We start from the raw sequence: 27608 nt of genomic DNA on the forward strand, positions 1-27608 counted from the left end.
TCGCGTCCCCAGCCTGTCTGCTCCTGTCACCGAAACAGGAAGTGGCTGCCGGCGGGGCCAGGAGGATCGGAGGGAGATGGCGAGGGAACCGGACAGCTGCAAGGGGCTATTGGAAGCCCCAGGTGAGTAAAACTCATTTTTTTTGTTTGACTTAAGTGTCCCTTTAAAGCTAACACCAGTCCACCAAAACAGGATATATTTCACTGGTTTTATTCATTGTGTGCCTCACCCCTAGCTTTGCGTTTTGGGGTTTGCTTTTAGCTTTTAACTATATAGGTTAAGAGACAAAAGTAATAACCAGTAATACCTAGGGTGAATCCACTCAGAAACCTGCTGCTGATGATAGGTTGTAACCTTGATACATCTATTTGTGCTATAACAGAGTTTGAATGGGGATGCTTAAAGGACATCCGAGGTGAAAAAATAGTAATGAGAAAAACAATTGTATCCATCCTCCCTATCCTAAAAATGACTTTTTTAGATATCCCACAGTTTTATTTTATATTTACAGTATATCTAGTTTTTATGTTTTTACTGTTTCATTGTCTTTGCTCAATGACACCGTCATTGAAGTATGACTCTTATAAGGTAATTCCGTATTCTCTCCGAGCTCCTCCTGCAGATTTCTTCTGCAAACCTGCTATTGTATGTATGCAGGGTGGGATTCTGTATCCTTAGTCCTTGAGGTATAAGTTTTTCCTTTTTTCATGTAGTCAAGAAGAAGATGTCGCTGTCCAGTTGGACAGCGACATCTTCTTGACTACATGCAAAAAGGAAAAACTTATACCTCAAGGACTAAGGATACAGAATCCCACCCTGCATACATACAATAGCAGGTTTGCACAACTGGACTCATTGAAGTATGCCAGAGCTCAAATCAGGAAAGTATTTTATGTCTGTAATTACTACTAATCGGTGAGGGTTATGCTATAGTCTGACCCAGACAGAAACGGTCACTTGCATACCTGATTTTTAACTCTTTCAGACAGAGAAGAAGAAAAAAAGGGACCACAGCCTAGTTTATACATACACATGTCTATCTCATCCTGTCACATGTCACCATGGTTGTCCTTTAAAGTCATAATTGTTTTAAGATTATAACATACAAGTTTACTGTATATGTCTTTCTTACTAGCACTTTTAGTTTAATATATTCTTTTGTATGTTTTATAATTTTAGTTGCTGCTTTTTGTACCTCGCTTGAGGAAGCGGCGATTGACCCGTGAAAAGCGTTGCAGATTGTTTTGGAGTAAGAAATAAATGTTACATTTCCTTTATGAAACAATATTGTTCTGTCATCTGTGGGGAGGTAAGTCCGCCGGTACCTCCCCCATTTTTAAAGGGAACCCAAGGTGAGAGTAATATGGAGGCTGCCATATGTATTTCCCTTTAAACAATACAAGTTGCCTGGCAGTCCTCCTGATCCTGTATTTCAAATACTTTTAGCCATGGACCCTGAACAAGCATACAGCTCTGACTCAGCTGACTCAAGTTTTACTGGATTAACTGCATGATTGTTTCAGGGTTTTGAATCAGACACTACTTACGTCAGGAGATCAGCAGGATGCCCAAGAACTGGCATGGTTTATAAGGAAATAAATATGGCAGCCTTCATTTCCCTCTCGCCACGGGTATCTTTTAAGCTGGTATTTATCTAGGATTGGCACCTCTGTATACACAAATTTTACTCAATTAGGTTTATACTTTATGGATTTTAGATCGCGAATTTCAGCTATTCTCCTTAATAAAGAGACAATGTCTCAAAAGGTTAGCTTTGTGGCAGGGGCGTTTCTAGGGTCCTTGGAGATCGGGGGCACCTGTGGGCACCAGGTGGGGAGGTATATGCGGCGGCAAAAAATGGGCGTGGCCATGAGGTGAGTGGGCGTGACCATGGGTGGGGCCAAATGTACATGAACTTAGCAGCGGTGTAAGCTACAGATAACGGGCCTGCCCATCGAAATATTGGATGGAGCCCCTTGTCCTTTATTTAGATAATTTACAATTAGTATAGGCATAGATCAAAGATGTATACGCACATACAATTTTGATTGGTCAATCACTGACCCCCAATTTTACCACCCCCATGCAGTAAGTGGGCCAACAGACAATGAATTTTATGAACAGAGCTAAAATTGTCTAATCAAAATTGTATGTGTGTACCAGGCTTTACAGCTAATACTGTACATACTGAAAGTATCAGCATACAATACAGCTGGTTTACAATCAGTAAAGGCACAGAGTAACACCTTACACTGTACACACTGGAGGTAAATCAGCACACAGTGCAGGCACTAGAGAACAGCGTATACTGTACATACTGTAGGCAGCAGAATTCAGCACACTGCAGCTAGCGTGCCAAAAATATGAGGATCACGTTGTGCGGCGTGCTTATCGCGCCACACCGAAAAATGGGTGGGCCATGGACCAGAATATAGGTGTGGTAACGGGTGGAGGCAAATTTACATGAACCTAGCAATGGTGGGACATTAGATTATGACAGTGGTGGCGAACCTTTTGCAGGCCGAGTGCCCAAACTGCAACCCAAAAGTCACTTATCTATCGCAAAGTGGCAACAGCAATTTCAACTAAATACTGTACAAACGTTTTAACTCATACATGAACATTATGGAAAATCCAAGTTGAAAATAAACTGTGAAGATAAACAATTTCATCCATCCTACTCCTGAAAAATGTATTCAATTTTTTTAGAACCTCCCAGTTTTATTTTCTGTTTAAAAAAGCTAAAAAAGTAGGTTTAATGCTATTGTCTCATATGATAAGGATTCGGCTTTTCCCATAGTCTCGCAGTTAGCAATCATGTGACCCCCAACAAGACAAATTCAGCAATCATGAGGCCACCGACAAGACAAATTCAGCAATCGTGAGGCCCCCAACATGACAAATTCAGCAATCGTGAGGCCCCCGACATGACAAATTCAGCAATCGTGAGGCCCCCGACATGACAAATTCAGCAATTGTGAGGACCCCAACATGACAAATTCAGTAATCATGAGGCCCCCAACAAATCATGAGGCCCCCAACAAGACAAATTCAGCAATCATGAGGCCTCCAACAAATCATGAGGCCCCCAACAAGACAAATTCAGCAATCATGAGGCCTCCAACAAATCATGAGGCCCCTAACAAGACAAATGCAGCAATCATCAGGCCTCCAACAAATCATGAGGCCCCCAACAAGACAAATTCAGCAATCTAGAGGCCCCCAACAAATCATAAGGCTCCCAACAAGACAAATTCAGCAGTCATGAGGCACATAAATAGACAGCATTTCACATAAATAGGCAGAATGCCCCCTTAATATGGTAGCCACCCAAGTTAGGTAGTGAGTGACAGGGACCCCCAGGTTAGCTAGTGAATGACAGGCGCCTCCAGTTAGGTAGTGAGTGACAGGGACCCCGATAGTGAGTGACAGGGAGCCCCTTTAGGTAGTGAGTGAGTGACAGGGAGTCCCTTTGGGTAGTGAGTGAGTGACAGGGAGCCCCATTAGGTAGTGAGTGAGTGACAGGGAGCCCCTTTAGGCAGTGAGTACCAGGGAGCCCCTTTAGGCAGTGAGTGCCAGGGAGCCCCTTTAGGCAGTGAGTGCCAGGGAGCCCCTTTAGGCAGTGAGTGCCAGGGAGCCCCTTTAGGCAGTGAGTGCCAGGGAGCCCCTTTAGGTAGTGAGTGAGTGACAGGGAGCCCCTTTAGGTAGTGAGTGAGTGACAGGGAGCCCCTTTAGGCAGTGAGTGAGTGCCAGGGAGCCCCTTTAGATAGTGAGTGAGTGCCAGGGAGCCCCTTTAGGTAGTGAGTGAGTGTCAGGGAGCCCCTTTAGGTAGTGAGTGAGTGCCAGGGAGCCCCTTTAGGCAGTGAGTGAGTGCCTGGGAGCCCCTTTAGGTAGTGAGTGAGTGCTAGGGAGCCCCTTTAGGTAGTGAGTGAGTGCCAGGGAGCCCCTTTAGGTAGTGAGTGCCAGGGAGCCCCTTTAGGTAGTGAGTGAGTGACAGGGAGCCCCTTTAGGTAGTGAGTGAGTGACAGGGAGCCCCTTTAGGCAGTGAGTGAGTGCCAGGGAGCCCCTTTAGGCAGTGAGTGAGTACCAGGGAGCCCCTTTAGGTAGTGAGTGAGTGCCAGGGAGCCCCTTTAGGTAGTGAGTGACAGGGAGCCCGCGCCACCGCCGTTCCCCCCTTACCTCGCACTCGCAGCCAGCAGACCTCAGGATTAGCGGCGACCTGACCAATACGAGCGGGCGCCGGACGCACCCGCTCTATATGCGGAAGTGCTGTCACTTCCGCATATCAGTGCGGGAGCTGGGTCCTAGCGCCCGCACGATTGGTCGCCGCCTGATTGAGGTCTGAGTGACCCGGCGGCGGCGGCGGCTGGAGGGAGCCGTGGACAGAGGGGTGAGCGGCGGCCGGGCGGCGCCTGTCAGAGACAGGCGCCTGGGTGCAATGTACCCGCCCAGGCGCGGCCCTGCGGGCACCCCTGGGGAAGAGATCCGTGGCACCCCAGGACAGATTGGGGGCACGTGCCCCCCAAAATAGAGCTAGCGACGCCCCTTCTTTGTGGTATTTTATTATGATTATTTATTCTATATATATATATAAAATCGGATGTTTGTGTGTGCGCATGTATGGGTGTATGTTTATGCCGCCATCACTCAACGCCTTGAACGATTTCAATTAAACTTGGTATACAGATCATGACTCCCCCCTGCACACCTGGACAGAACCACAAAACAGCCAATCGCATTTTACCTATTCATGACAATGGGAAAAATGTAAAAGGCTGCAATTCGCATAGTAAGAAGCCAGAGTCTCCAAACTTGGCATAGTTTGGTAGGATAAGAATTCAAGAGAGATGGGCAGAGCATGAAATAGCCAATGAAATTTCAGCCATTCATTTTAAATGGCTAAATGTAAACTGCAGCCATTCTTAGACTGTTAATGGAAGGGCTCTCAAACTTGGCACACTTGGTCGCTGGGATCAATATTCAGGAAAATGGGTAGAGCCTACAATAGCCAATCAAAATTCACCTATTGATTTTCAAGGGGAATATTAACCACTTCCCTACCCTGGTAGTTTTTGCAGCTCAGCTTAGCTCTGATTACTTTGGCAAAAACTTTATCAATGACTATCACAACGAAATGATCTGTATATTGTTTATGTTTTTTTTTTTCAGGACAAATCAGGCTTTTTTGTGGCTGATATTTGTTTTTAGTAATTACCTTATTTGCTATGCATTTCAAAAGGAAAATAAGGAAAAAAGTGAAAAATACATAATTTATCCACTTTTATACATTATAGCTTTAATGTAAACATTTTTATTGTACATTAAACCCACACATTTTATTTGTCTATCTCTCCTGTTTATTTAAATAGTTTATTTGTTTCCAGCATGTATTAGTAACACATTGTATATACCATACTCTATTGTGACATCTATATTCTCCTGGAATGTTTATTTTAAACTTCTTTACTCATTAGCCCTGCCATTGAATTCCCTGGGGGAGGAGAGGGGTTTTCTGTCATTCATTTTCAACTCTGTAACGTTTTATCAGCTCAGAGATAAATAAACAGTGTTATTTAGGATTTTGTAGGGAGGAGAGTGCAGTGACCTAATTTCAAGTCATTTTCAAGTCATGGGGCAAGAAGAGGTTAAACTGCTGGCATTCTTACACTGGTAATGACAGAGGCCTCAGCCTGGACCATTAGATGACTGGCGTACAAATTCACTAAAGGGGCGAAGCCACTGAGAGTCAATCAGATTTCTTTGCTTTATAAACAGCTTCCATTCTCACTTTATTGATGCCAGGAACCCCAAATCTCACAAACTTAGTCATTGAGTGACCGTGTGTCAAGATTACAAAAAGTGGGCTGAGCCAAAAAAAAGATAATTTTTCACTGGGACAATGTAAACTGCTGCCATTGATACATTGTTAATGGCAGGGTTCCCAAACTTTGCATAGTTGGTCACTGGGTGACTGGGATTAATATTCAGGAAAGTAGGTGGAGTCTACAGCCAATTAGAATGAATATATTGATTTTAAAGGGGAATATTTTAATTGCTGTCGTTCTTACACTGTTAATGGCAGAGGCCTCAATCCTGCAACAGTCGGTAACTGGATGACTAAGGGTTCAAATTCAGAAAAGGGGCGGAGCCAGAAACAGCTAATCATATTGGTTTAATTTCAATGGGAAAATGTAAATTATTGATCCCAAGGGCATCAAACCTCACAAACTGGTCCTTGAGTGACTGTGTGTCTAGGCTAGGAAAAGTGGGTGGAGTCAACAACAACCAAATTCATACCTGGGCAACACTGGGTCATCAGCTTGTATTTACTTGTGTATAAAATAGATAATTACGGAGGTGCTGGCTCATTATAGACTTGTTACAAAAGGAGGAGTCATCCACCTATACTTACCTGAGCACTGCTATCCACCAGCTGTGGCCATACCATAGTGTGTGCGAGATATACCTATCTCATCCTCATAAGAGCCTTGCTGCATGATTTAAGGGGTCAGTTGGGAAAGCCTGGATGACTTCATCAAGTAGCATAAAATTAGTTATTGTAAATGATCTCATGGACCTTTCAGAGTCAAACAATGTTTAAAAATTAAGGTGAGAATACAAACTCCTATAACAAAAAACCCTAGACAGCTTCCAACATCAGGAGGGATACCTTCCAAGGGGGAACTATCCACTCTTATAAGCCCCATGTGTACCACTATGACCAGACAACCTTAAAGCGGAATATAACCCTGCATTTCAACTTTGCTCTAAAACATTATTTACAGCATATTATATGCAAAAAGCATTTTTTTTTTACTAGACCAGCATTGGAAGGGTTAAACACAGAGGTTTTAAGTTCCGTGCAGACATTCAGATGGTTACATTCTATTTAGTTAGTGTGTAACTGTTTATCAATAGATACATCTCTTTGGCTGTCCTCCAAGCTCCTTCTCAGTGAGAGAGATGAGTCATAATAAACACATATTTGTAAACAAAAAGTATCTAACTCAAGTTCGGATTCGGTTGCAGAAATCTCTAGGGACTTTAAAGCCCTGTGTAACCCTTCCAATGCTGGTCTAGTAAAAAAAAAAATGCTGGTTGCATATAATATACTGTAAATAATGTTTTAGAGCAAAGTTGAAATGCAGGGTTATATTCCGCTTTAATAAGAAAATGACCAGCCACCCCGCCCAGCAAAATATTGTATATACTAAAACATGAGCTGATCCCAACATAAACCAAGGTATTTAGTGTTACCTGGTAAATGAAGACAATAACTCACTAATATAAACCTCGGTTAGAAAAACATGGCCTGCAAACATAATGGGTATATATGCAATTTCAAATTTCTTTTCATAACATGTTTAACCTGTTTGCAGAATTATTACTCAGATGTGCTGGATTCATACAACAATGTTTGTGAGGAGACGTGTGCAAACTGGCTGAAGAAACAAAGAAAGTTAAGAGGAAAGGGAGATATAGCTGTGATTCTGAATACAAAATACCATGAAGTTTGAAAACTGGCTGAAGGAACCAGGAAAAGTGAAGTGGGAAGGGATTCTAAGCCATGATTCCGAACACAGAATGCCATGAAACAGAAACACTCACTTACTTACTTTTGACCCCTGGACAAAAGGAGGTGTCATTCAACTATACTTACCTGAGCACTGCTATCCCCAGCTGTGGCCATATCATAGTGTGTGTGAGATACAGCTATCTGACCCTTATAAGACCCTTAGGGCCACAACTGAGAAAGTCTGGATTACATCACTAATTACCATAAAGTGAGTTATTGTGAATGATATCCTAGACTTTCCAAATGCAAACAATGTTAACAAACAATAAAATGACAGTACACACTTATAAACCAAGGTATTTAGAGTTACATGGGAAATTAGAAATATTAATGAATCAAATATAAACCTTGGTTAGAATGACCCACTTACTTGTGACCACTGATCCATTCACAGCTGTGCTCTGATACCCCCCGACCCCCACTGTCACCACTGAGATGGTGTAATTAGCCCCAGACGTCAGGTTCTGAAGGGTGACAATCGTTGTGTTGGTGGTCACAGTCCAAGTGCTGGAAGAGGAGAGGCTCCAGTAAGTCACATTATAGGACTTTGTCACACCGGCCATATTTGCTGGCTCTCCCCAGGACAAGGTGATGCTGTTGGTCGTAGTGCTGGTAAAATTGATGTTTCCGGGTGGAGTGGGGACTGTAAAACACACAGAGGGAATACGGTTTAGTAAGACTAAAATACATTATTTATTGCTTTCATATTGAATATGATCTGAATTAGGCTCAATTCACACAACATACAGTATACAGAATATTGGTTTATCTACCAGGTGACAAACCAATTACTTTATTTTTTATTGGAATTTTGTAAAGAAATTTTAACAATATGTCAAAGACATATTAATACAGTGTAAAGTAAACATATTTACATTATAACAGCTATTAAATATTACCGTAACTATAATACTGTTAGATTACAAAGCATACATTCAGTTTCAGTCTTATAGATGAAAACAGTACATTATATTTTCCATATGCATCAAATGGTTGATTATTTGTGAAGATGAATGAGAGTTTAGTTTACGTGTTGGTTTAAATCTTAAACTAAGTTGATGTGTGTAAATCTATAACATTAATAATTATCCAGTGATTTTACGCATAAATACGCATAAAATACGCATAGGTATATCCTAAGAGGGATTTACGCGTAAAAAAAACGCTTAAACGCGTAAAAAATGCGTCAAACGCTATTAACCGCGCATAAAACGCGCATAAACACTAACCGCGTAAAAACCGCCTAAAAAACGTACATTTAACGCTAATACCAGGTGACAAACAATGTTTGAAAATGAAAGTGACAGTACACACTCCTATAATAAAAAAAAGCCTAGAAAGCTTCCAGCATCAGGAGGGGTACCCTGCAAGGGGAGGGAGGGAAACTACTTGCTCTTATAGGCCCTACATGTATCACTATGAACAGACAACCCCGTATATAAGTGAATGATCAACCACCCCGTCTAGATAATAATTGGATATACTAAAATATAAACTGATCCCAACATAAACCGAGGTATTTAGTGTTACCTGGCGTAACTAGAAACCACTGTGCCCCCCCTGTGAGACTTTGGATGGGGCCCCCTCGAACCCAAACCCCACCCCAGCCAGTCATTAGAACAATTGTGCTGAGAGCAGAAAGTGCTTTCTCTCTGTGCCCAGACTCCTCAAGCACCACTACAGGACATAGCACTTGGGGAGGGGTAGAAAGGTTGGGGGTACAGAAGCCCTGTACACAAGACCCTGCTGAACACTGAATAGGGACTGTCTACAAATCTTTGTCTGCAAAACTTTGTATGATTCCTTATCAGTGGCTTAGCAGAGGGTTGCGGAGAGGCGCGATCAGCGGGGATTGACGCGCTGAGAGGCAGAGCTACAGCCATAAGCTCTGCCTCATCAGGAAGCGCTCACCGGAGGTAGGAGAGGGGATTTGGGGGTATAAACCCCTCCTTTTGCCGTGGGATAGCGGTGTTTTAGCAGGGGTTATACTGATTACCGGTAACATGACTGCATGTTAAAAAAGTAAATTTATACAATATAACTCCAATTCAATCACACTTTTGTGAAATCAAACTGTCCACTTAGGAAGCAACACTGATTGACAACCAATTTCATATGCTGTTGTGTTGTGCAATGGAATAGACAACAGGTGGAAATTGTTGGCAATTAGCAAGACATCCCCAATAAAGGAGTGGTTCTGCAGGTGGCAACCACAGACCACTTCTTAGTTCCTAGGACTGCCTGTTAAAAATGTAAATTTAGACTCGCTTCAGAGTCTCTTTAAGTGTTACTGTTATTTTTTGAGCAGTGTATATAAAATCTGACATGTGTGGTGTGGGAAGATATGTTCTGGGGGTCTCACTTCCCCCTGCACACCTGGGGAACCATAAACAACCAATTAGATTTCACCCATTCATATCAATGAGAAAATGTAAAAGGCTGCCATTCTCATGGTAATAAAGCCAGAGTCTCCAAACTTGCCAAAGTTGGTCACTTTGTAACCAAGGTGAAAAAGGAAAGTGAGTGGAGCACAAAACAGCCTATCAAATTTTAGTTGTTAATTTTTAATGGGAAGATGCAAACTGCAGCCATTCTTAAACTGGTAATCCCAGGTTTTTTAAACTTGGCACAGCTGGTCACTGGGTGGCTGGGATTAATATTCAGGAAAGTGGGTGGAGCCTAAAACAGCCAATCAAAATTCACCTATTGATTTTCAAGGGGAATATTTTTTTTCATTAATAGATTTGTATTATTTTATAAGAAGTATGAACAATAAGCATACAAAGGCATATACAAGTACAAATACAAATTACACCATATGAGATGTTCTATGTATATGAAAGAAGAAAGAGGACAACAGGCATCTATTAACTTATGTCAAGATAATCAGCAAGACCACTAAAAAGGAAAAGAACAATTAATACAAATTAACATTAACTCTAACATAAACTCAACACTACTAGAACCACTGTATTAAAGAGACACTGAAGCGAAAAAAAAATGATGATATTATGATTTGTATGTGTAGTACAGCTAAGAAATAAAACATTAAGATCAGATACATCAGTCTAATTGTTTCCAGTACAGGAAGAGTTAAGAAACTCCAGTTGTTATCTCTATGCAAAAAAGACATTATCTCTACGACTTTCAAAGTCGTGGAGAGGGCTGTTTTCTGACTTTTATTATCTCAACTGTTAGTTAACTATTTACTTTTCCTCTGCCAGAGGAGAGGTCATTAGTTCACAGACTGCTCTGAAAGAATCATTTTGAATGCTGAGTGTTGTGTAATCTGCACATATTAGAGAATGATGCAATGTTAGAAAAAACACTGTATACCTGAAAATAAAAATATGAGAATATTTTCTTTGCTGCTAATCTTCTAGTAATTATTCATAGTACACGACCAATTCATTATATCATATATATTTTTTTTCGCTTCAGTGTCTCTTTAAAGAATGGTTGAGCCCTGGTTAAGCAATGTATCCAGCTGTATATACACATCATGTCAGGATAGTTGCCTTCTAAACAGGGCGCTACATTAAACAGTATAAGAATATAAACAAAGAAGACATTGGTCTGGGAAGGTCATCTAAAAAGAAAGAGAAGCAGCAATAGATAGAAAGAAGGGGGGGGGGGGGAGAATTTTACCGAGTAGAGAAATCAGATTGCCAATTCATAGAATAATCATATACTGTATAGAAGGATTTGTAGAGTGTCCAGGGGCGGACTGACCATAGGGAAAGTCGGGCACGGACCGAGGGCCCGTGCTCAGTGGGGGGCCCGCCCGCCCCTCCGAAGATTTAGTGTCTTATTGTTTGTGGCCCCGCTGCTTGTTTTTGGTGCGAGCGTGGAGGGCAGCGCGACCGCCGTGTTAATACACGGCTGGCCGGCTGCTATGACAACAACAAGCAGGAAGCCGAGCGGGGACTGGGATTGGTTAAATGGCGCTGTTACGAGGGCGGCAGTGGGAGCGATCAGGTGACCTAGTGGGTCACGTGTCTACTGTCTTTTAAACTTCCGGCAGAAGTAGCGTCAGCTCAGAGTCGGGCGCTGTTGAGTCCGAGTGCACCAGTTGCTGCAGCCAACTGGTTGCTGTGTGTGTGTGTGTGTGTGTGTGTGTGTGTGTGTGTGTGTGTCAGTCATACATACTCATACACTGTCGTCATTATTAGGTATATATGATTGCTGCATTGCTGCTGCCTGCTATGTATATATGCAACAGCCAGCAGGAGTCCATAATCCCTCCACTTCAGCTGAGCATGCTATGTGTGAATCGCCTACAGGATAATGTATAATATAATTATATAAATTATATCTAGTATACATTTACTGGTTAATATCAGCTGACAGCTAGCCGAGGAAGGACATATATATTTTTCTGCTGGGAGACAGTACTACATGTCCTGTCCAGATCTCATTATACCTATTACTATTCCCAGAGACCTTCCCTGGCCAGTAACGAAGGGCTAGCAGATATTAACCTGTAAATGTATACTATTGCACATCATTTATATAATTATTATTCATTATCTAATTCCTGTATACACCGATTCACATATGCCATAGCATACTCTATAGGCAGATGAAAAGACATTTTGTAAAGAGTGTTGGTTATGTGGGTGGGTGGGGCTTGTGGATGGGTGGGTGTGGCTTGTGGGTGTATGGGGCCCCATAATCTTCTGTTGCCCGGGGGCCCCATGAGTTGTCAGTCCGCCCCTGAGAGTGTCCTTTGTTCCCTTAATGACCTTTCCATGGGCAAACTCAATTCAACCTGGTACTTTAGTTGACACATAGCTGGTATGTCAGTAGTGCCCAATTGTGTAAGACAAATGATCTGGCTGCACATATAATATGAGATACCACCAATCTAGATTTCATAGGAAAATCTTCTAAGCCTAAATGTAAAAGGGCTGATTTTGCAGAAATATTTAGTGACTTGTTTAAAAATAACCTTCGTCATTTCTGTCTGGATTGGCCCACAGCAAATCCGAGGACAGATTTGTAACCAGCGGCCAATGCGTAATCAAACGACATTAAATATCGATATGTAACAAGTGTGGTCGGAAAACGCTGAATAACTCTGTATCCATAGCAGCTAGAATGCTATTATCCTGATTCTTAGAAACCGGCTAGTATATTTGTTTTCTGTCTGATAATAATCTCAAATTATTAATAAATGTGATTTTTGCATTGTTCTAACTTTGCTTTTGGAGGGAAGTTTTGGGAGGGAGGTTATCTGATCTGCACAGTTCTGAATGTCCAAGCCATTTGTCAGTAACACCTCCATGTGAAATGTCTCCTATTCAGAATGGGTGATGGGGCGGAGAAAGTAAAACATAAACTTTCTTGCACTTTTAAAAATGAAAATGACAGTAGCTCTGTCGGACCATACGAAAATCCGGGATTACGCATGACTTTCCGTAGTGTTCATCAAACTTGCCCTCCTCGGCGCACGGAGCAGGTTAGCCCGACCTGATCCACATATCTAATGGGCTACTGAATGGGTTCCCAACTTCCCATATCGGCCTGTACCTCGGACAACACGCCAGAGGCATAAGGCCTTATAGTCCTGTATGTCCCAGTGTCTGCTGTGTGGACAGCAGGATACACACTAGCAGGCTTACCCCTGAACGTCTGCCTGGGTTTGCCTAGCGCTTTCTGTAAGTGAGAGAATCATTGACTGACATTTAGGTCACTTCCTGACTCTCGTGTGTCAGCCAACGAATCTGGAAGCAAAGTTGCATATCCCTGCTCTAACTGACTACCCATTGATAAAACATTTAGATCAGCACAACATCTGTGGACGTCAGAACACATTTTAGGCTTGCCCCCCTACAGGCAGGATAGGGGGTTGACCGCTGTGCAGGTTTGCGCTGGGTGTATTCTGCAAGGGTGGGACAGGAGAGGAACTGCATGTCTCCACCAGCCATTTGGTAACAGGCAATGGCAGAGCACTCTGGCTATCATAACAGGAGGGGAGGCCTAGACTCCCAGCTGCCTGCTCTGACATCCGGCCTCCTTCCACAGCTTTGCAAGAATCTGACCCAGGCAAAACAGGATTGTTACCTCTTAGGTTAGAGGATATCCCATGCATACATACATCATTTTTAGCAATATAAGGTGCAGCATGAAACTTGTCGGGGGCAACTAAGGCATTAGCTACATATTGTAATGTACAACATTAATATCACAGTTTTGGTCATTTTTCACATAAGGTACACACGCATCTGGAACAACAGTGACAGGTTTAGGCTCAGGCTTTTCAGAGTGAATCAATGTTTAAAAATTTAAGTGACAGTACACACTTATTAAACAAAAAAGCCTATCCAGCTTCCAACATCAGGAGGGCTACCTTGCAAGGGGAGGCGGGAAACTATTCACTCCTGTAGGCCCCATGTGTACCATTATGAACAGACAACCTTAAAGCGGACCCAAACCAAACATTTTTTTTAATTAAAAATATTTAGTTGCACCACTCTGACATATACAAAGATAAATAAACACTCCTTCAAACCTATGATCATTTCAGTGCATGCTTTTCACCCTTCTCTTTTCATTGCTAGGGTTATACTGGGGGCAGCCATTAGCAATTCCTCCATTGCTGGACACCATCTACTCCACCAGTTTGCTGGTTTCTGTCCCAGCAATTTGAAAGAAAGGGAGGGGTTCCTCTAATAAATGTAAAATATTTTATATTTGTCATCATGCAGCTGCAAAAAGGCTGCTATTTATTACTATAATTTAGAAAATAGATTTTATTTCTGAAATTTTGTATTTTTAATTTGGGTCCACTTTAATAAGAAAATTACCAGCCATCCCATCCAGCAAAATATTGTATATACTAAAATATGAACTGATCCCAACATAAACCAAGGTTTGTAGTGTTACCTGGGAAATAAGGAAAGTTACTGAATCCTACTAATATTATAAATGGGAAAATTTGGATGTTTGAATGTTTGTTACTCGATCACGCAAAAATGGCTGAACGGATTTGAATGAAATTTGGCACACACATAGTACCTTACCTGGAATAACATATAGGATACTTTTTATTCCCATAACCAAAAAGTGGGCGGAGAAAAATACCAATTTCACTGATAAACTTAAACAGCAGCCATTCTTACACTGTTAATGGCAGGGTTCTCAAACTTTGCACAGTTGGTCAGAGGGTGACTGAGATTAATATTCAGAAAAGTGGGTGGAGCCTACAACAGCCAATCAAAATTCACCTATTGATTTTCAAGGGGAAAATGTAATTGCTGCCATTCTTGCACTATTAATGGCACAAGCCCCAAACCAGGTACAGTTAGTCATTGGGTGACTGTGGTTCAAATTTAAAAAAAGGGGTGGAGCCACAAACAGCCAATCAGATTTGTTTCATTTCAATGCAAATTATTGATGTCAAAGACCGCAAAGCTCGCAAACTTGCTCATTGAGTAATTGAGCAATTGTGTGTTAGGGTTAGTAAAATTGGGCGCAGCCAACACCAGCCAAATACATACCCGAGCAATGCCGGGTCATCAGTGGGCAGAGACAAATACAAATTTCACTGGGAAAATTTAAACTGCAGCCATTCTTACATTGTTATTGGTAGGGTCCTCAAACTTTGCACAGTTAGTCCCTGGGTGACTGGGATTAATATTCATAGAAGTGGGTTGAGCCTACAGAAGCCAATCCAAATTCATCTATTGATTTTCGAGCGGAATATTTAATTGCTGCCATTCTTGTACTGTTAGTAGCACAAGCCCCAAACCGGGTACACTTAGTCATTGGGTGATTGGGGTTCAAATTCAGAAAAGTGGGTGGAGCCACAAACAGCCAATCAGATTTGTTTCATTTCAATGCAAGTTATTGATGCCAAAGACTGCAAAGCTCACAAACTTGGTCATTTAGTAATTACCGTATATACTCGCAAGCAAGCCGACCCGCATGTAAGCCGACCCCCCCACTTTTACCCCAAAAAACAGGAAAAAAATATTGACCCTCATATAAGCCGGGGGTAGGAAACGCTGGCCGCGTGATCCCCCCAGTATGTCCCAGTATAGCTAGTATAGTGCCCAGTATAGGTAGGTAGTGCTCAGTATAGCTAGTAAAATGCCCCAGTATAGCTAGTATAGTGCTCAGTATAGCTAGTATAGTGCTCAGTATAGCTAGTGAAGTGCCCCAGTTTAGCTAGTATAGTGCTCAGTATAGCTAGTATAGTGCTCAGTATAGCTAGTATAGTGCTCAGTATAACTAGTATAGTGCTCAGTATAGCCAGTATAGTGCCCAGTATAGCCAGTATAGTGCTCAGTATAGCTAGTATAGTGCTCAGTATAGCTAGTATAGTGCTCAGTATAGCTAGTGAAGTGCCCCAGTTTAGCTAGTATAGTGCTCAGTATAGCTAGTATAGTGCTCAGTATAGCTAGTATAGTGCCCAGTATAGCCAGTATAGTGCCCAGTATAGCCAGTATAGTGCCCAGTATAGCCAGTATAGTGCTCAGTATAGCTAGTATAGTGCTCAGTATAGCTAGTGAAGTGCCCCAGTTTAGCTAGTATAGTGCCCCATTATAGCTAGTATAGTGCCCCAGTATAGCTTGTATAGTGCCCAATATAGCTAGCATAGTGCCCCATATAGCTAGCATAGTGCCCCAGTATGGGTGGGTAGGTGGGTGGGTAGGTGGGTGGGTAGGTGCTGTCCCTCCCCGCTCCCCCGCGGCCGCCACTGCTATTACCTTAGGCGGCGCCGCTTCCTCTATCCCCGTCCTCCTCCGGTAACTAATTCACAGCAGCGCGCCCCTCGCTGCTGTGATGACGAGGAAACCATAGAGAGTGGCTTCCTGTAGCGGCGATGCCGTTACTATGGGAACCGCTCTCTATGGTTTCCTGCGTCATCACAGCAGCGGGGGGCGCGCTGCTGTGAATTAGTTACCGGAGGAGGACGGGGATAGAGGAAGCGGCGCCGCCTAAGGTAATAGCAGCAGCGGCTGCGGGGGGAGCGGGGAGGGACAGCACCTACCCACCCACCCATGACTCGCAAGCAAGCCGACCCCCCAACTTTTGGCCCACTTTTGGGGGCTCAAAAATTCGGCTTGCTTGCGAGTATATACGGTAAGTAATTGTTTGTTAAGGTTAGAAAAAGTGAGCGCAGCCAACACCACCCGGGTCATCAGTGGGCGGAGAAAAATACAAATTTCACGGGGAAAATGTAAACTGCAGCCATTGTTACACTGTTAATGGCAGGGTTAAACTTTGGACAGTTGGTCACTGGGTGACTGGGATTAATATTCAGAAATAGGGTGGAGCCTACAAAAGCCAATCCAAATTCAGTTATTGCTTTTCAAGGGGAATATTTAACTGCTGCCTTTCTTGCACTGTTAAGGACACAAGCTTCAAACCGGGTACAGTTGGTCATTGGTGACTGGGGTTTAAATTCAGAAAAGAGGGTGGAGCCACAGCCAATCAGATTTGTTTCATTTCAATGCAAATTATTAATGCCATACAATGCAAAGCTTACAAACTAGGTCATTGAGTAATTGAGGAATTGTGTGTTAGGGTTAGACAAAGTGGGCGGAGCCAACACCAGCCAAATACATACCCGGGCAACGCCGGGCCATCAGCTAGTAAAATATAAACCTCTGTTAGAAAAACATGGCCTTTGAAAATGACGGGTATGACTGCAATTTAAAATTTCTGTTTATCACACTTTTTACCTGTTTGCAGAATTATAATTATTGCTCAGACAGTTTTGCTGCATTCATACAATAATGTTTGTGAGGAGAAGTTTGCAAACTGGCTGAAGAAACAAAGAAAAGTGAAGAGGAAAGGGAGATTTATCAATGTTTCCGAACACAGAATGCCAGAAAACGGAAACACCAACTTACTTGTGACCACCCATCCGGTGACAGCTGTGCTCTGATACCCCCCGACCACCACTGTCCCCACTGAGATGGTGTAATTAGTCCCAGACGTCAGGTTCTGAAGGGTGACAGTCGTTGTATTACTTGTAGTGCTCCCAGCAATGGCAGATGGAGATGATGGACTCCAGTAAGTGACATTATAGGACTTTGTCACACCGGCCATATTTGCTGGCTCTCCCCAGGACAAGGTGATGCTGTTGGTCGTACTGCTGGTAGAATTGATGTTTCCGGGTGGAGTGGGGACTGTGAAACACACATAGGAAACACAGACAGTTTATTAAGGCTAAAACAAGTTCTGTATTGCTTTCATACATTGGATATAATCTGCTGGCTTCACATGTCACATAAAGACAGACCGCTATTCACAACAGAGGCAAGCGGGTAGACGGACATGTCAGCAGATTCTAGGTTATCCATAGGATCTGTTCAGACAGTGCTGTGTATCATCAGATCCGCTGCAACCACACATGCCTTCGGTCCCGTATAATGTGCACTTAGCCTGACACATGGATTATGATTATTATTATTGCACACTTATATGGTGCTGATGGTTCTGGCGGTGTATTACACATCACACACTGATCCATTCCCATCAGTAACTGTCTTGGGTGCCTGATGTACTAAAATCCACTAAAGTTGCCATGCGTAGGTAGCGCACATTTTACCAGCACCAGCCGTTATCCCATTAGTGTCACCGGGTTAATGCGTGTGTTGCTATGGCAACGCACAGGTAACGTACGTGGCGCTGATGGGTTAACGACCGGTGCTCCCCCTGTGCTAGTAATGAGAACATTTGCAGTGAGTTCTCTGCGCACGGCAACTTTACCAGACTTTAGCGCATCAAACCCATAGACGCATCTTCTTATCAGTACAATTCCTGCTGCCCAAACATCTGCCTTTTCCAAAATCCGCCTCCTATTTCCACAGTAAATAAAGGCTGTAATCCAATGTAAAGCTCGGTACTGAACTCCGCATTTGGAGAACTCAGAGCTTTAACACAAAATATGAAAATAACTGTGCTAAGATTGGAACTCTTCTCATTCCGCAAGTTCAATCACTAAGCAACATTGAAAAACCATGACCAAAGCCCTTTTGATCACTTTTGGATCGAAATGCACGTGGGCATGAGTGGTTCAGGATTGGTGGGCGCATCCAGTACGGCATCAAGCAGTAAATACAAAGCTAGTGATGCATTTTTTTTTTGTTCATTATTTTAAGTTTTCTTTTATATAATAATAATTGCAATATTTGTATAGCGCCTTTCTCCTGTCGGACTCCAAGCACTTGCAAAGCAGCCACAAGAGCGCACTCAGTAGGCAGTGGCAGTGTTAGGAGGACTTGCCCAAGAAACTCCTTACTGAACAGGTGCTGGCTCACTGAACAGGCAGAATCGAGATTTGAACCCAGGTCTCCTATGTCAGAGGCAGAGCCCTTAAAGTGAGTCTAAATCATTTTAAAATACCTGTTTTTATGGAGCAGGCTGCTTCAGCATTATAATCCAAACTGATTTGACACATTCCCACGGCAGAATAAAGTCTTAATCACCTCAAAATCCCTGGGGCAAAATTCGGGGCTCCTTCCGGGTAAAGGCAGAGCTTTGTGCAGTAGCTCTGCCTCCAGTGCAGTCAATCTCCACAGATCTCTGTCTCTCTTCTTTTACTGAGAGGGGCGGGAAGAGGTGGAGATCGGCAGAGATTGATTGGACTAGAGGCAGAGCTACAGCGCTAAGCTCTGCCTCCCCCAGGCAGCAAAATCCACGACATGGAAAGTCGTGGAATTTTTTCCCGGGATTTCTTGTGGATAAAGACTTTATTCTGCCACGGGGATGCAGCGAATCAGTGTAGATTATAATGCTGAAGCGGCTGGCACCATAAAAACAGGTATTTTAAAATGCTTCATATTCTCTTTAAACAGTACACTATTCAGCCACTCAATGTTTGTTGAGGTGTTAAAGGAGTCTGAAGCCATAAAAAAAAACAGATACTCACCTAAGGAAAGGGAGGGCTCTGGGTCCTTTAGAGCCTTCCCGTTACTCTCCTGGCCCACGCATTTCCCTGCTGGCTCCCACATTAGCAGTCTCCAACTGATGGGTTGGAGACTGCTCTCTGCCACAGCGGGAGGCTTCAGCAGTCTTCAGGAGCTCGAGTGCTCCTGAACATGGGCCGTTGCATACTACACATAGGAGAGTGCATGCTCGCGCATGCACCGTACAGGCCCGCCTGTCTTCATGAGCACTTGGGCTCCTAAAAACTGCCAAAGCCTCTACAGCGGGGAATTATATTGGGGGATCCTGCTCTGAAATGAGCAGACCATGAGAGGAACGGGAAGGCTCTACAGGACCCAGAGCCTTCCCTCTCCTTAGGTAAGTATCTGTTTTTTTTTATTATTTAAAATGTTTATTTTATTTTGTTGTTCAAGAGTAAACAAGCCAAAATCAGCATTACAGTATTCAACATAGAGAATAACTAATATCATAAAAAGCTGTATAATGAGCTGAACCATGAAATATAAACCATAAATCTGATTAACAAATAAGACTGTGATATAGAGGATGTAGCGTAGAGAAGTAGAATAGACCAGTCTATAGGAAACACCAGGATCAATTGACTGAGCCAAAGGGGTTAATAGTAGGAAGAGCAAAAGTAGGAATGACCTGTGGGCCGTACAGACCAGGCAGTTAAAGGGGGAGAGCGGGTCCCCAGAGAGAAGGAAAGAAAGGATAGAAAAAGAAGGAAAGAAGAGAAAAGAAAGTTGTGCCAACCAGCATAAGCCTAAAGTAATAATCATAGGTTAGCTACAGAGCAAATCGTTACAGATTAACATTCCCCTATACCTTATCAAAAATACGTATTTTATCCTGTATAAGGCTGGGAATACACGGAGCAATCCGGCGGCTCGATTAGCCGCCGGATCGACTCCCGCCGCATCCCCACTCGTCCCCGCAGCCGCCCGGATCGATTCCCGCTTGTCCCCGTGGGAGCTTCCTCCTCTTCCGTTTGATTCCCCACTATTGTCCGCCCGCAGGTATCGAGCGAGGAATCGATCGCAACGGTCATCGGACCTGTCAGATATTATCAATCAAGCCATCAGCGGCTCAATTGATAAGGAACTATCGCTCCGTGTATGCCCAGCATAACAGCCATCAGGTGTTCTAGTTTGTATATATATTTTAATTTATTGTATTCTTCAAATATTTGGTAAAAGAGGGCCCCTCCAATGTTTCGAGATAACACATCTCAAAGCAGTTAAGAAGCGTTGTTGGTGAGGTTTCAATTTGGGTATCGGTTTTGCAAGCAAACATATCCAAGGTTTCAGAAGAACCTCAATATCAGTATGATGATTTATTAAATGAACCACTTCAGACCAGAAAGTTTGTATTCCAGAGCAGAACCAAAACAGATGATGGATAGTTCCGAGTTGGTCACATTTTCTCCAGCATGCAGGGGAAATAGAGGGGTTCCATTTATGGAGACGAACTGGGTTTTGATACCATAGAAACATTATTTTGTAAATGTTCTCTTTGGTGGTTACGCAGATGGAAGTCTTAGAAGCATTTTGGACCAAGTAGCCATGTTAGTATCTGTTCCCAAAGCTTGATCTCAGTATTGCATATACTTATGTTGGAGATCCTGAGAATATCGTTGAGGGGAATTAAACCAGGTATAAAAGGAAGAGATGAGGCCTCTTTGGAGAGGGCCAGCATCCCAGATTGCTTCAAATTCAGTTTTGTTAGGAAATTCCAAAGTGGATGAAATAGAGTTTATAAAGTGGCGGATTTGCATATATTGTAGGTAGTGTTCAATAGATTAGTGCAATACGATCCTTAAGGTCATCAAAAGAATAAAGTTTGCCCGTAAAGGGGTTCAATAATTCAGAAATAAAGCAGATATCTTTTTGGTGCCATACAGAGGTAGAGGTATGTCTGAGACTAGAGGAAAAAGCTGGGTTACCAAAAATAGGAATCATGGAGGATACCGGATGAAAAGGGGACATACACCTCCCCAAAACTGCCCAGAGTTTCAGGTTGGATCTTAGGGTGGAGTAAATCCTGATGGCTTCAAGGGAGGTCTTCCATAGTCTATCAAACCTGGATCTTAGGGAGGAGTAAATCCCGATGGCTTTAAGGGAGGTCTTCCATACTCTCAAGGGAGGTCTTCCTACTAGCCTTCCATAGAAAGGCACTAGGGTGATAAGGGTAAAAGGCAGTGAATTCAATCTGTGCCCATTTTGCATGTGGTCGTCTCTCAAACCAAGCAACCATCTGCCTAATTTGACTTGCCATGTAATAATTATAGATATTAGGGACCAAGAGGCCGCCATTTTGCCTTTGCAGAGTAAGAACAGATTTAGGTATCCAAGGTATTTTTTCATGCCATATGAAATGCACCAGCGCATTTTGAAAAGGGATTATTACAGTTTGCGGTATCCACATAGGAATCGTGGAAAATATATATACTAATTTGGGTAAAGAGTTAATTTTGAAAGCTGTCATGTGACCAAACCAGGAAATATTATAATCCCCCCATTTGTTAAGATCCTTAATAAATTGAGGAAATTATTGGGGAATGTTTTAGGAGTAATGATGGATCATGGGAACATTGTGTAATCCTTTATTATAAATAACGGGGCATGCCCGCCATTCATGCTCCACCTTCAATGGGGTAAGTGTCTATTTAAGGGGTGATTTCTTTTGGGGTGGTTGTCCTGATGATGAGCCACAGTATGTGACAGCGCGAAACAGCTGTCGACCTCCCCACCAGCCTTGTACCTCTCTCTATGTTGCATGGGACATGTAAAGTATGCCTTTTAACATGCTATAATTACAATTAAAAGTGAAGTTTTATCAAGGGATGTGCAAAGCCCATTTCTTCCACTTACTGCATCTACAATCAATGTTTTGGTTTTTTGCACTCCCTCAGTGATTTTTTCAGCTTTCCTGTGCATGGTTTCTTCTTGATTTACTGCCATTATGGGGCATGCCCGCCATAGTTGAATTTTTGCATGCATAATTTTGTATCTTTCTACATGTCCCTAGTGATAGGATGCGCCCATGCGTACTTTTGTACGGGTGGGATGCATCTAGTCCTCATGTGGACGTTGTAGGCATCTGTATGATTGGATAGATTCACGCAGATTTTTTTGCGGATGTGATGCGCCTTGCTTTTGTTGCGGACGTTGTTGCTTTTGTTGTGTACTTTGTTACATATTTTTCGGCGTGCATGCGCGCATCCATACTTCTGTAAGGGTGACATGTAGTCTTTCGGCAGACGCTGTCGGAGTGATGATGATTGGTCGGCCACATGCGTATGTGCGTAGTCTTCAAGCGGACGTTGTCGCTCTACATGCTGATTGGCTCTGTTTCCCATGACATTTCAGTCTCCACCTCTGATTTTTGAATGACCGTCTCATTGAATTTTGTATTGCTTTTAAAGAGTTATAAAGTGGATCTAAGCTATAATGAAGATCTTGTACTGCTGGTATGCAGTTTTATAGTTATGATGAATGCTTTTAGTAATATTCTCACAGTATTGAACTTGGTGTATTGAAACTATGTATGTGATTGGTGAATTCACTTGTGAATATGTAAATTGGAAGTCTTCCATCAGGTCTTCTAGAGGCCTATAAAAGAAGTGTGTGTTTTGTGATGTATTGTCAGACTCTGCAATGACTTGAGAAAGAAGGGTCGAAACGCCTGTGCGTCATCATCATGCAGACCTGTTTTTACTTGATGTCATTTTATCTATGAGCTATAAATAAAGAAACTGGAGCATTTGATGGTGCGGACCTTCGATGATTGATGTAATGGAAGTGAATAGCATAATGGCCACAATTGTTTTATGATCCTTGTGAGATGGGCCCCAAAGCCAGGATGGGTACCAAGGGGAGGCAAGGGAGAAGGTGTGAACATGGGGGCCACATCAAAGTTTTGCTCGGGGGCCCCACTAATTGCAGTTACGCCCAGGCCCGGATTTAAGCCAAGGCCACATAGGTCATGGCCTTGGGTACCACAGGATCAAGGGCGGGTGGCACTGGGCAGCAAGCTATACTAGGGAGAAGGAAGAGTCACCTGGCTACCTATACTGGAGGGAGGGGTCATCAGGCTATCTATACGGAAGGTGGGGAGGGTCATCTGGCTTCTTATATTAGAAGGAAGGGGGGAGGGGTCATGAGGATACCTATACTGGAGGGAAGGGGGGGCATCTAAACTGGAGGGGTGGGGGGAAGGGTCATCTGGCTACCTATACTTGAGAAAAGGGTCAACGAGCTACCTATAGGGGGGGAGGGTCTTCTGGCTATCCATAATGAAGAGGGTCAGATGCTGACAGTGGCCTTGGGCGGTAAAGGGTACAAGTCCGGCCCTGGTTACGCCACTACATACAAGATAACTCTGGCAATGTAGGAAAGGGTTAATAGATTTTAGCTCACAAATTTTGGACTATAGATATCTTTACTTTTAGTTTATTCACACCCAAGGGAAGCCAATGAAGTGTTGGATTGTCTTGGAATATGGCTTTAGAAAGTTGGATTTTTTTAGTATATGCATAATACAGGCTATCAGTTCCTCACTGGCTATAGGTTGGCTATTGCAGATGTTCATTAAGCTATAGTGATGCTAGTGCATGCTTTCCCTTAGCTCATTCTTCTAGAACAGTAACATAGTGTGGGCTTACACTGCTGAGTGCCGCATGGTCACAAGTCGGGGATTAGTGCGGCAACCAGTAGAGCATGGAGGAGGGAAGGAAAAAGACCAGCCCCCCCCCCCCCCCTGCTTCCCCCTACTTACTCCGCTGGTATCACTGCCCACCCAAAGATTGTTCAGCGTCACTGGCTGTATTCTCATCATGTAGAGACTTACTTGTGACCACCAATCCGGTGACAGCTGTGCTCTGATACCCCCGGACCCCCACTGTCACCACTGAGATGGTGTAATTAGTTCCAGATGTCAGGCTCTGAAGGATGACAGTCGTTGTGGTACTTGTAGTGCTCCCAGCAATGGTAGATGGAGATGAGGACTTCCAGTAAGTTATATTATAGGATTTTGCCACATTGGTCATATTTGCTGGCTCTCCCCACGATAATATAATGCTGTTTGTTCCGGTCGCATTAAAGTTGATCATTCCTGGTGGAGTGGGATCTACGAAACAAAGACATGCCTCAACTAATACAATAATACAAGACAAAAAAATTGAACTTACAGTGTTGCTGTACTTATACTTAATTGCACTCTAGCAGCAAAGAGTAAAGCAGAGACTGAATCATCAGTGATGAGGAAACTTCTAATGGTGCAGGTCACTGGTTAGACCACACCACAAGATGAGCGCTCATCACAGTGCTTGGCCTCCCGGTATCCAGGCTGACACCTCTCTGCTGCTTCCCCCCTTCGCTTACTGACCCGCATGGTCAGAGATGGGCTGATGTCACGCCATTGCAGCAGGAGCAGAGTGTGCTGGATGGGCGGGGTGTAGGAGAGCAGCCCTCTGATTGGTTATTCTAGTGCGTTACATGACCATGTACATGCCCCAAGGTCACGGGATCAGGCTCCCTAGCAGAGATGGAAAAAAGATGTTGGGCAGATAGGTGAGCATAAAGATCACACTGGCAGGAAGGTGAATGTGCTCTGCTCTGCTGCCAACAGATCCCAGGGGAGCATTTTCTTAGATGGGAAAGACCTGAGGTGGTGCGTAAATCTACCCCCAATTCACCATACACCCAACTGTCCACTTTAGAGCAAAAAGTTTCAATTTAGAATAATTGATAGGTTTGATTATCATCCAGGAAACAATGAAAACTATCATCGGGCAGGCATGTTGGGGCATCAGTCTCCATTTCATTTGATCACAGTGATTGATTGTGCCATTGAAAATTGACAAGTGTATGGGCACCTTTAGTTACTTGGTTACTTTGTGTCCTGTTATCTTCCAGGACATGGGTCCCCCCCAGGAATCTGTGAGTATACTTTTAATCTTATATGATATTGTCCTCCATGTGAAACATGTGTTGCTAATGTCCTGGAGGATTATGTCCACCTAGTGGGCACAGTAAATTTGGGTGCCTGCTAGCGGCAGAAGTTTGGGCGTCGTCATATGCATCCACTGTAAAACTGGCATTGAGGGGAAATTTGGACACCCGGAGCACCCAGTGTCCCAAAAATTGCATTTCTTTTAAGCAGCGATTGCTGTGGGAAGATGGTTGATGCTAGCTGTGGAGGGTGGGTGATTAAGGTTAGGCGTGAGGGTGGGTGATTAGGGTTAGGCATAGAGGGTTGGTGTGAAGAAACACGGAAAAGCCGCCGTCCCTCAACGCTGTTTCCGCGTCCAGCATGGCGTCACAACGCGGAAAAAACACCGCATGCCGCATAGACGGAATCCGCATTGGGAACGGCGGAATACGCATTGGGAACGGCGGAATCCGCATTGGGAGCGGCGGAATCCGCATTGGAACTGGATACATTGCAAGACAGTACTGGTGTGGCTGGGACTGATAGTCCACCTAGATTCAGAGTGACATGTGCGCGTGCACAGAGGCAGAGCTTAAATAACAGCCAGAAAGGAGTCAGCTGACCAGGCGGGTCAGCTGACATTTTCCACCACTCTCATTGGTCCAGCAATCAGGGAGGTCCTGGTAAGGTCCTTGTGTATATATACCACTGGCTGTTCACTTGCTCTTTGTATGGCGTGCGATCACATACGTGGGAGCACCCAGATCCGTAGTCAGATCCGTAAGTGTGCCGGGACCATTTGAAGCTGTAATCCTACACTTAGCTAGATTCTGTTGATAGTTAAAGTACTAGTTTGATTGTGATTATCTGTTATGACCCTTTGCCTGCCTGACTTTCCTCCTGAACTCTGATCTTGCACCTCGATATTTCTGATACTCTGTTGCCGAACCCCGGCTCGTTCCTAGACTCCACCTCTGCCTCCTGATTTTGTACCTCGATATATCTTATACTCTGTTGCCGAACCCTGCCTGTACTTATACTCTGCCTTTGCCTCCTGATCTTGTACTTTATCTGTCCGTGTGTGTACGACCTGGCTTATCCGACCTCGAGAACCGACCTTACTATTGGAGGCGGTTCCCCGTCCTGTCAGTGACACCTCCTCCTGAGTGTCACTTTCAGACAATCCTTCCTACTGTCAGTCTGACTCCTCCCGTCTTGGAGAGCTCAGGTCTGCGGAAGGAATCTGTGCAGTACTCCTTGCTGCACTGAGGCCTAGTCCTCTAAGTGTTACTGTTACACCAAACACTACACTCTACTTAGGTGAACAGAGGTTAGCTGGTATATCGGATTATCAGTGATACTGCAGATCACTTATAATCTGGTATACATCTGTATTCCCAGTGATACTGCAGATCACCGGTAATCAGATCCTCTCTGTGCTTCACCGATCGTTACAGTTGGGTGGTTAAAGTTAGGCGTGGAGGGGTGGGTGGTTAAGGTTAGGTGTGAGCAGTGGGTGGTTAAGGTTAGGCATGGAGGGTTGGGTGGTTAGGCATGGAGGGTTGGGTGGTTAAAGTTAGGCGTGGAGAGTTGGGTGGTTAAGGTTAGGTATGAGAAGTGAGTGGTTAAGGTTAGGTATGAGAAGTGGGTGGTTAAGGTTAGGTGTGAGAAGTGGGTGGTTAAGGTTAGGTATGAGAAGTGGGTGGTTATGGTTAGGTGTGAGAAGTGGGTGGTTAAGATTAGGCGTGAAGGGGTGGGTGGTTAAGGTTAGGTGTGAGAAGTGAGTGATTAAGGTTAGGCATGGAGGGTGGTTGGTTAAGGTTAGGTGTGAGAAGTGGGTGGTTAAGGTTAGGCTTGGAGGGGTGGGTGGTTAAGGTTAGGTGTGAGGAGTGGGTGGTTAAGATTAGGTGTGAGAAGTGGGTGGTTAAGGTTAGGTGTGAGAAGTGAGTGGTTAAGGTTAGGCGTGGAGGGGTATATAGTTAAGGTTAGGTGTGAGAAGTGGGTGGTTAAGGTTAGGAGTGGAGGGGTGGGTGGTTAAGGTTAGGCATGGAAGGTTGGGTGGTTAAGGTTAGGTGTTAGAAGTGGTTAAGGTTAGGAAGGGGGGGGGTGGTGGTTCAGTTTAGAATCGGTAGTGGGAGGCTTCAATGTGAGAATAGACTTAGGTTTAGCTATAGTAAAATATTGATATTTATAT

At 43.6% G+C, this 27608-nt stretch overlaps 1 protein-coding gene across 1 annotated transcript in view; it reads right to left on the minus strand.

Annotated features, from left to right (window-relative positions):
* LOC137537964 (receptor-type tyrosine-protein phosphatase beta-like) overlaps positions 1 to 27608 on the minus strand; it is a 421053-nt gene that overhangs the window by 325646 nt on the left and 67799 nt on the right. The window contains exons 11-13 of the mRNA XM_068259888.1: positions 24332 to 24610; positions 17440 to 17718; positions 7947 to 8219 (exon numbers count right to left, since the gene is read on the minus strand). Coding sequence (XP_068115989.1) covers positions 7947 to 8219; positions 17440 to 17718; positions 24332 to 24610 — 831 coding nt within the window. The remainder of the gene's footprint in view (positions 1 to 7946; positions 8220 to 17439; positions 17719 to 24331; positions 24611 to 27608) is intronic.

Source organism: Hyperolius riggenbachi, chromosome 11 (assembly GCF_040937935.1).
Source record: "Hyperolius riggenbachi isolate aHypRig1 chromosome 11, aHypRig1.pri, whole genome shotgun sequence".
NCBI lineage: Eukaryota > Metazoa > Chordata > Amphibia > Anura > Hyperoliidae > Hyperolius > Hyperolius riggenbachi.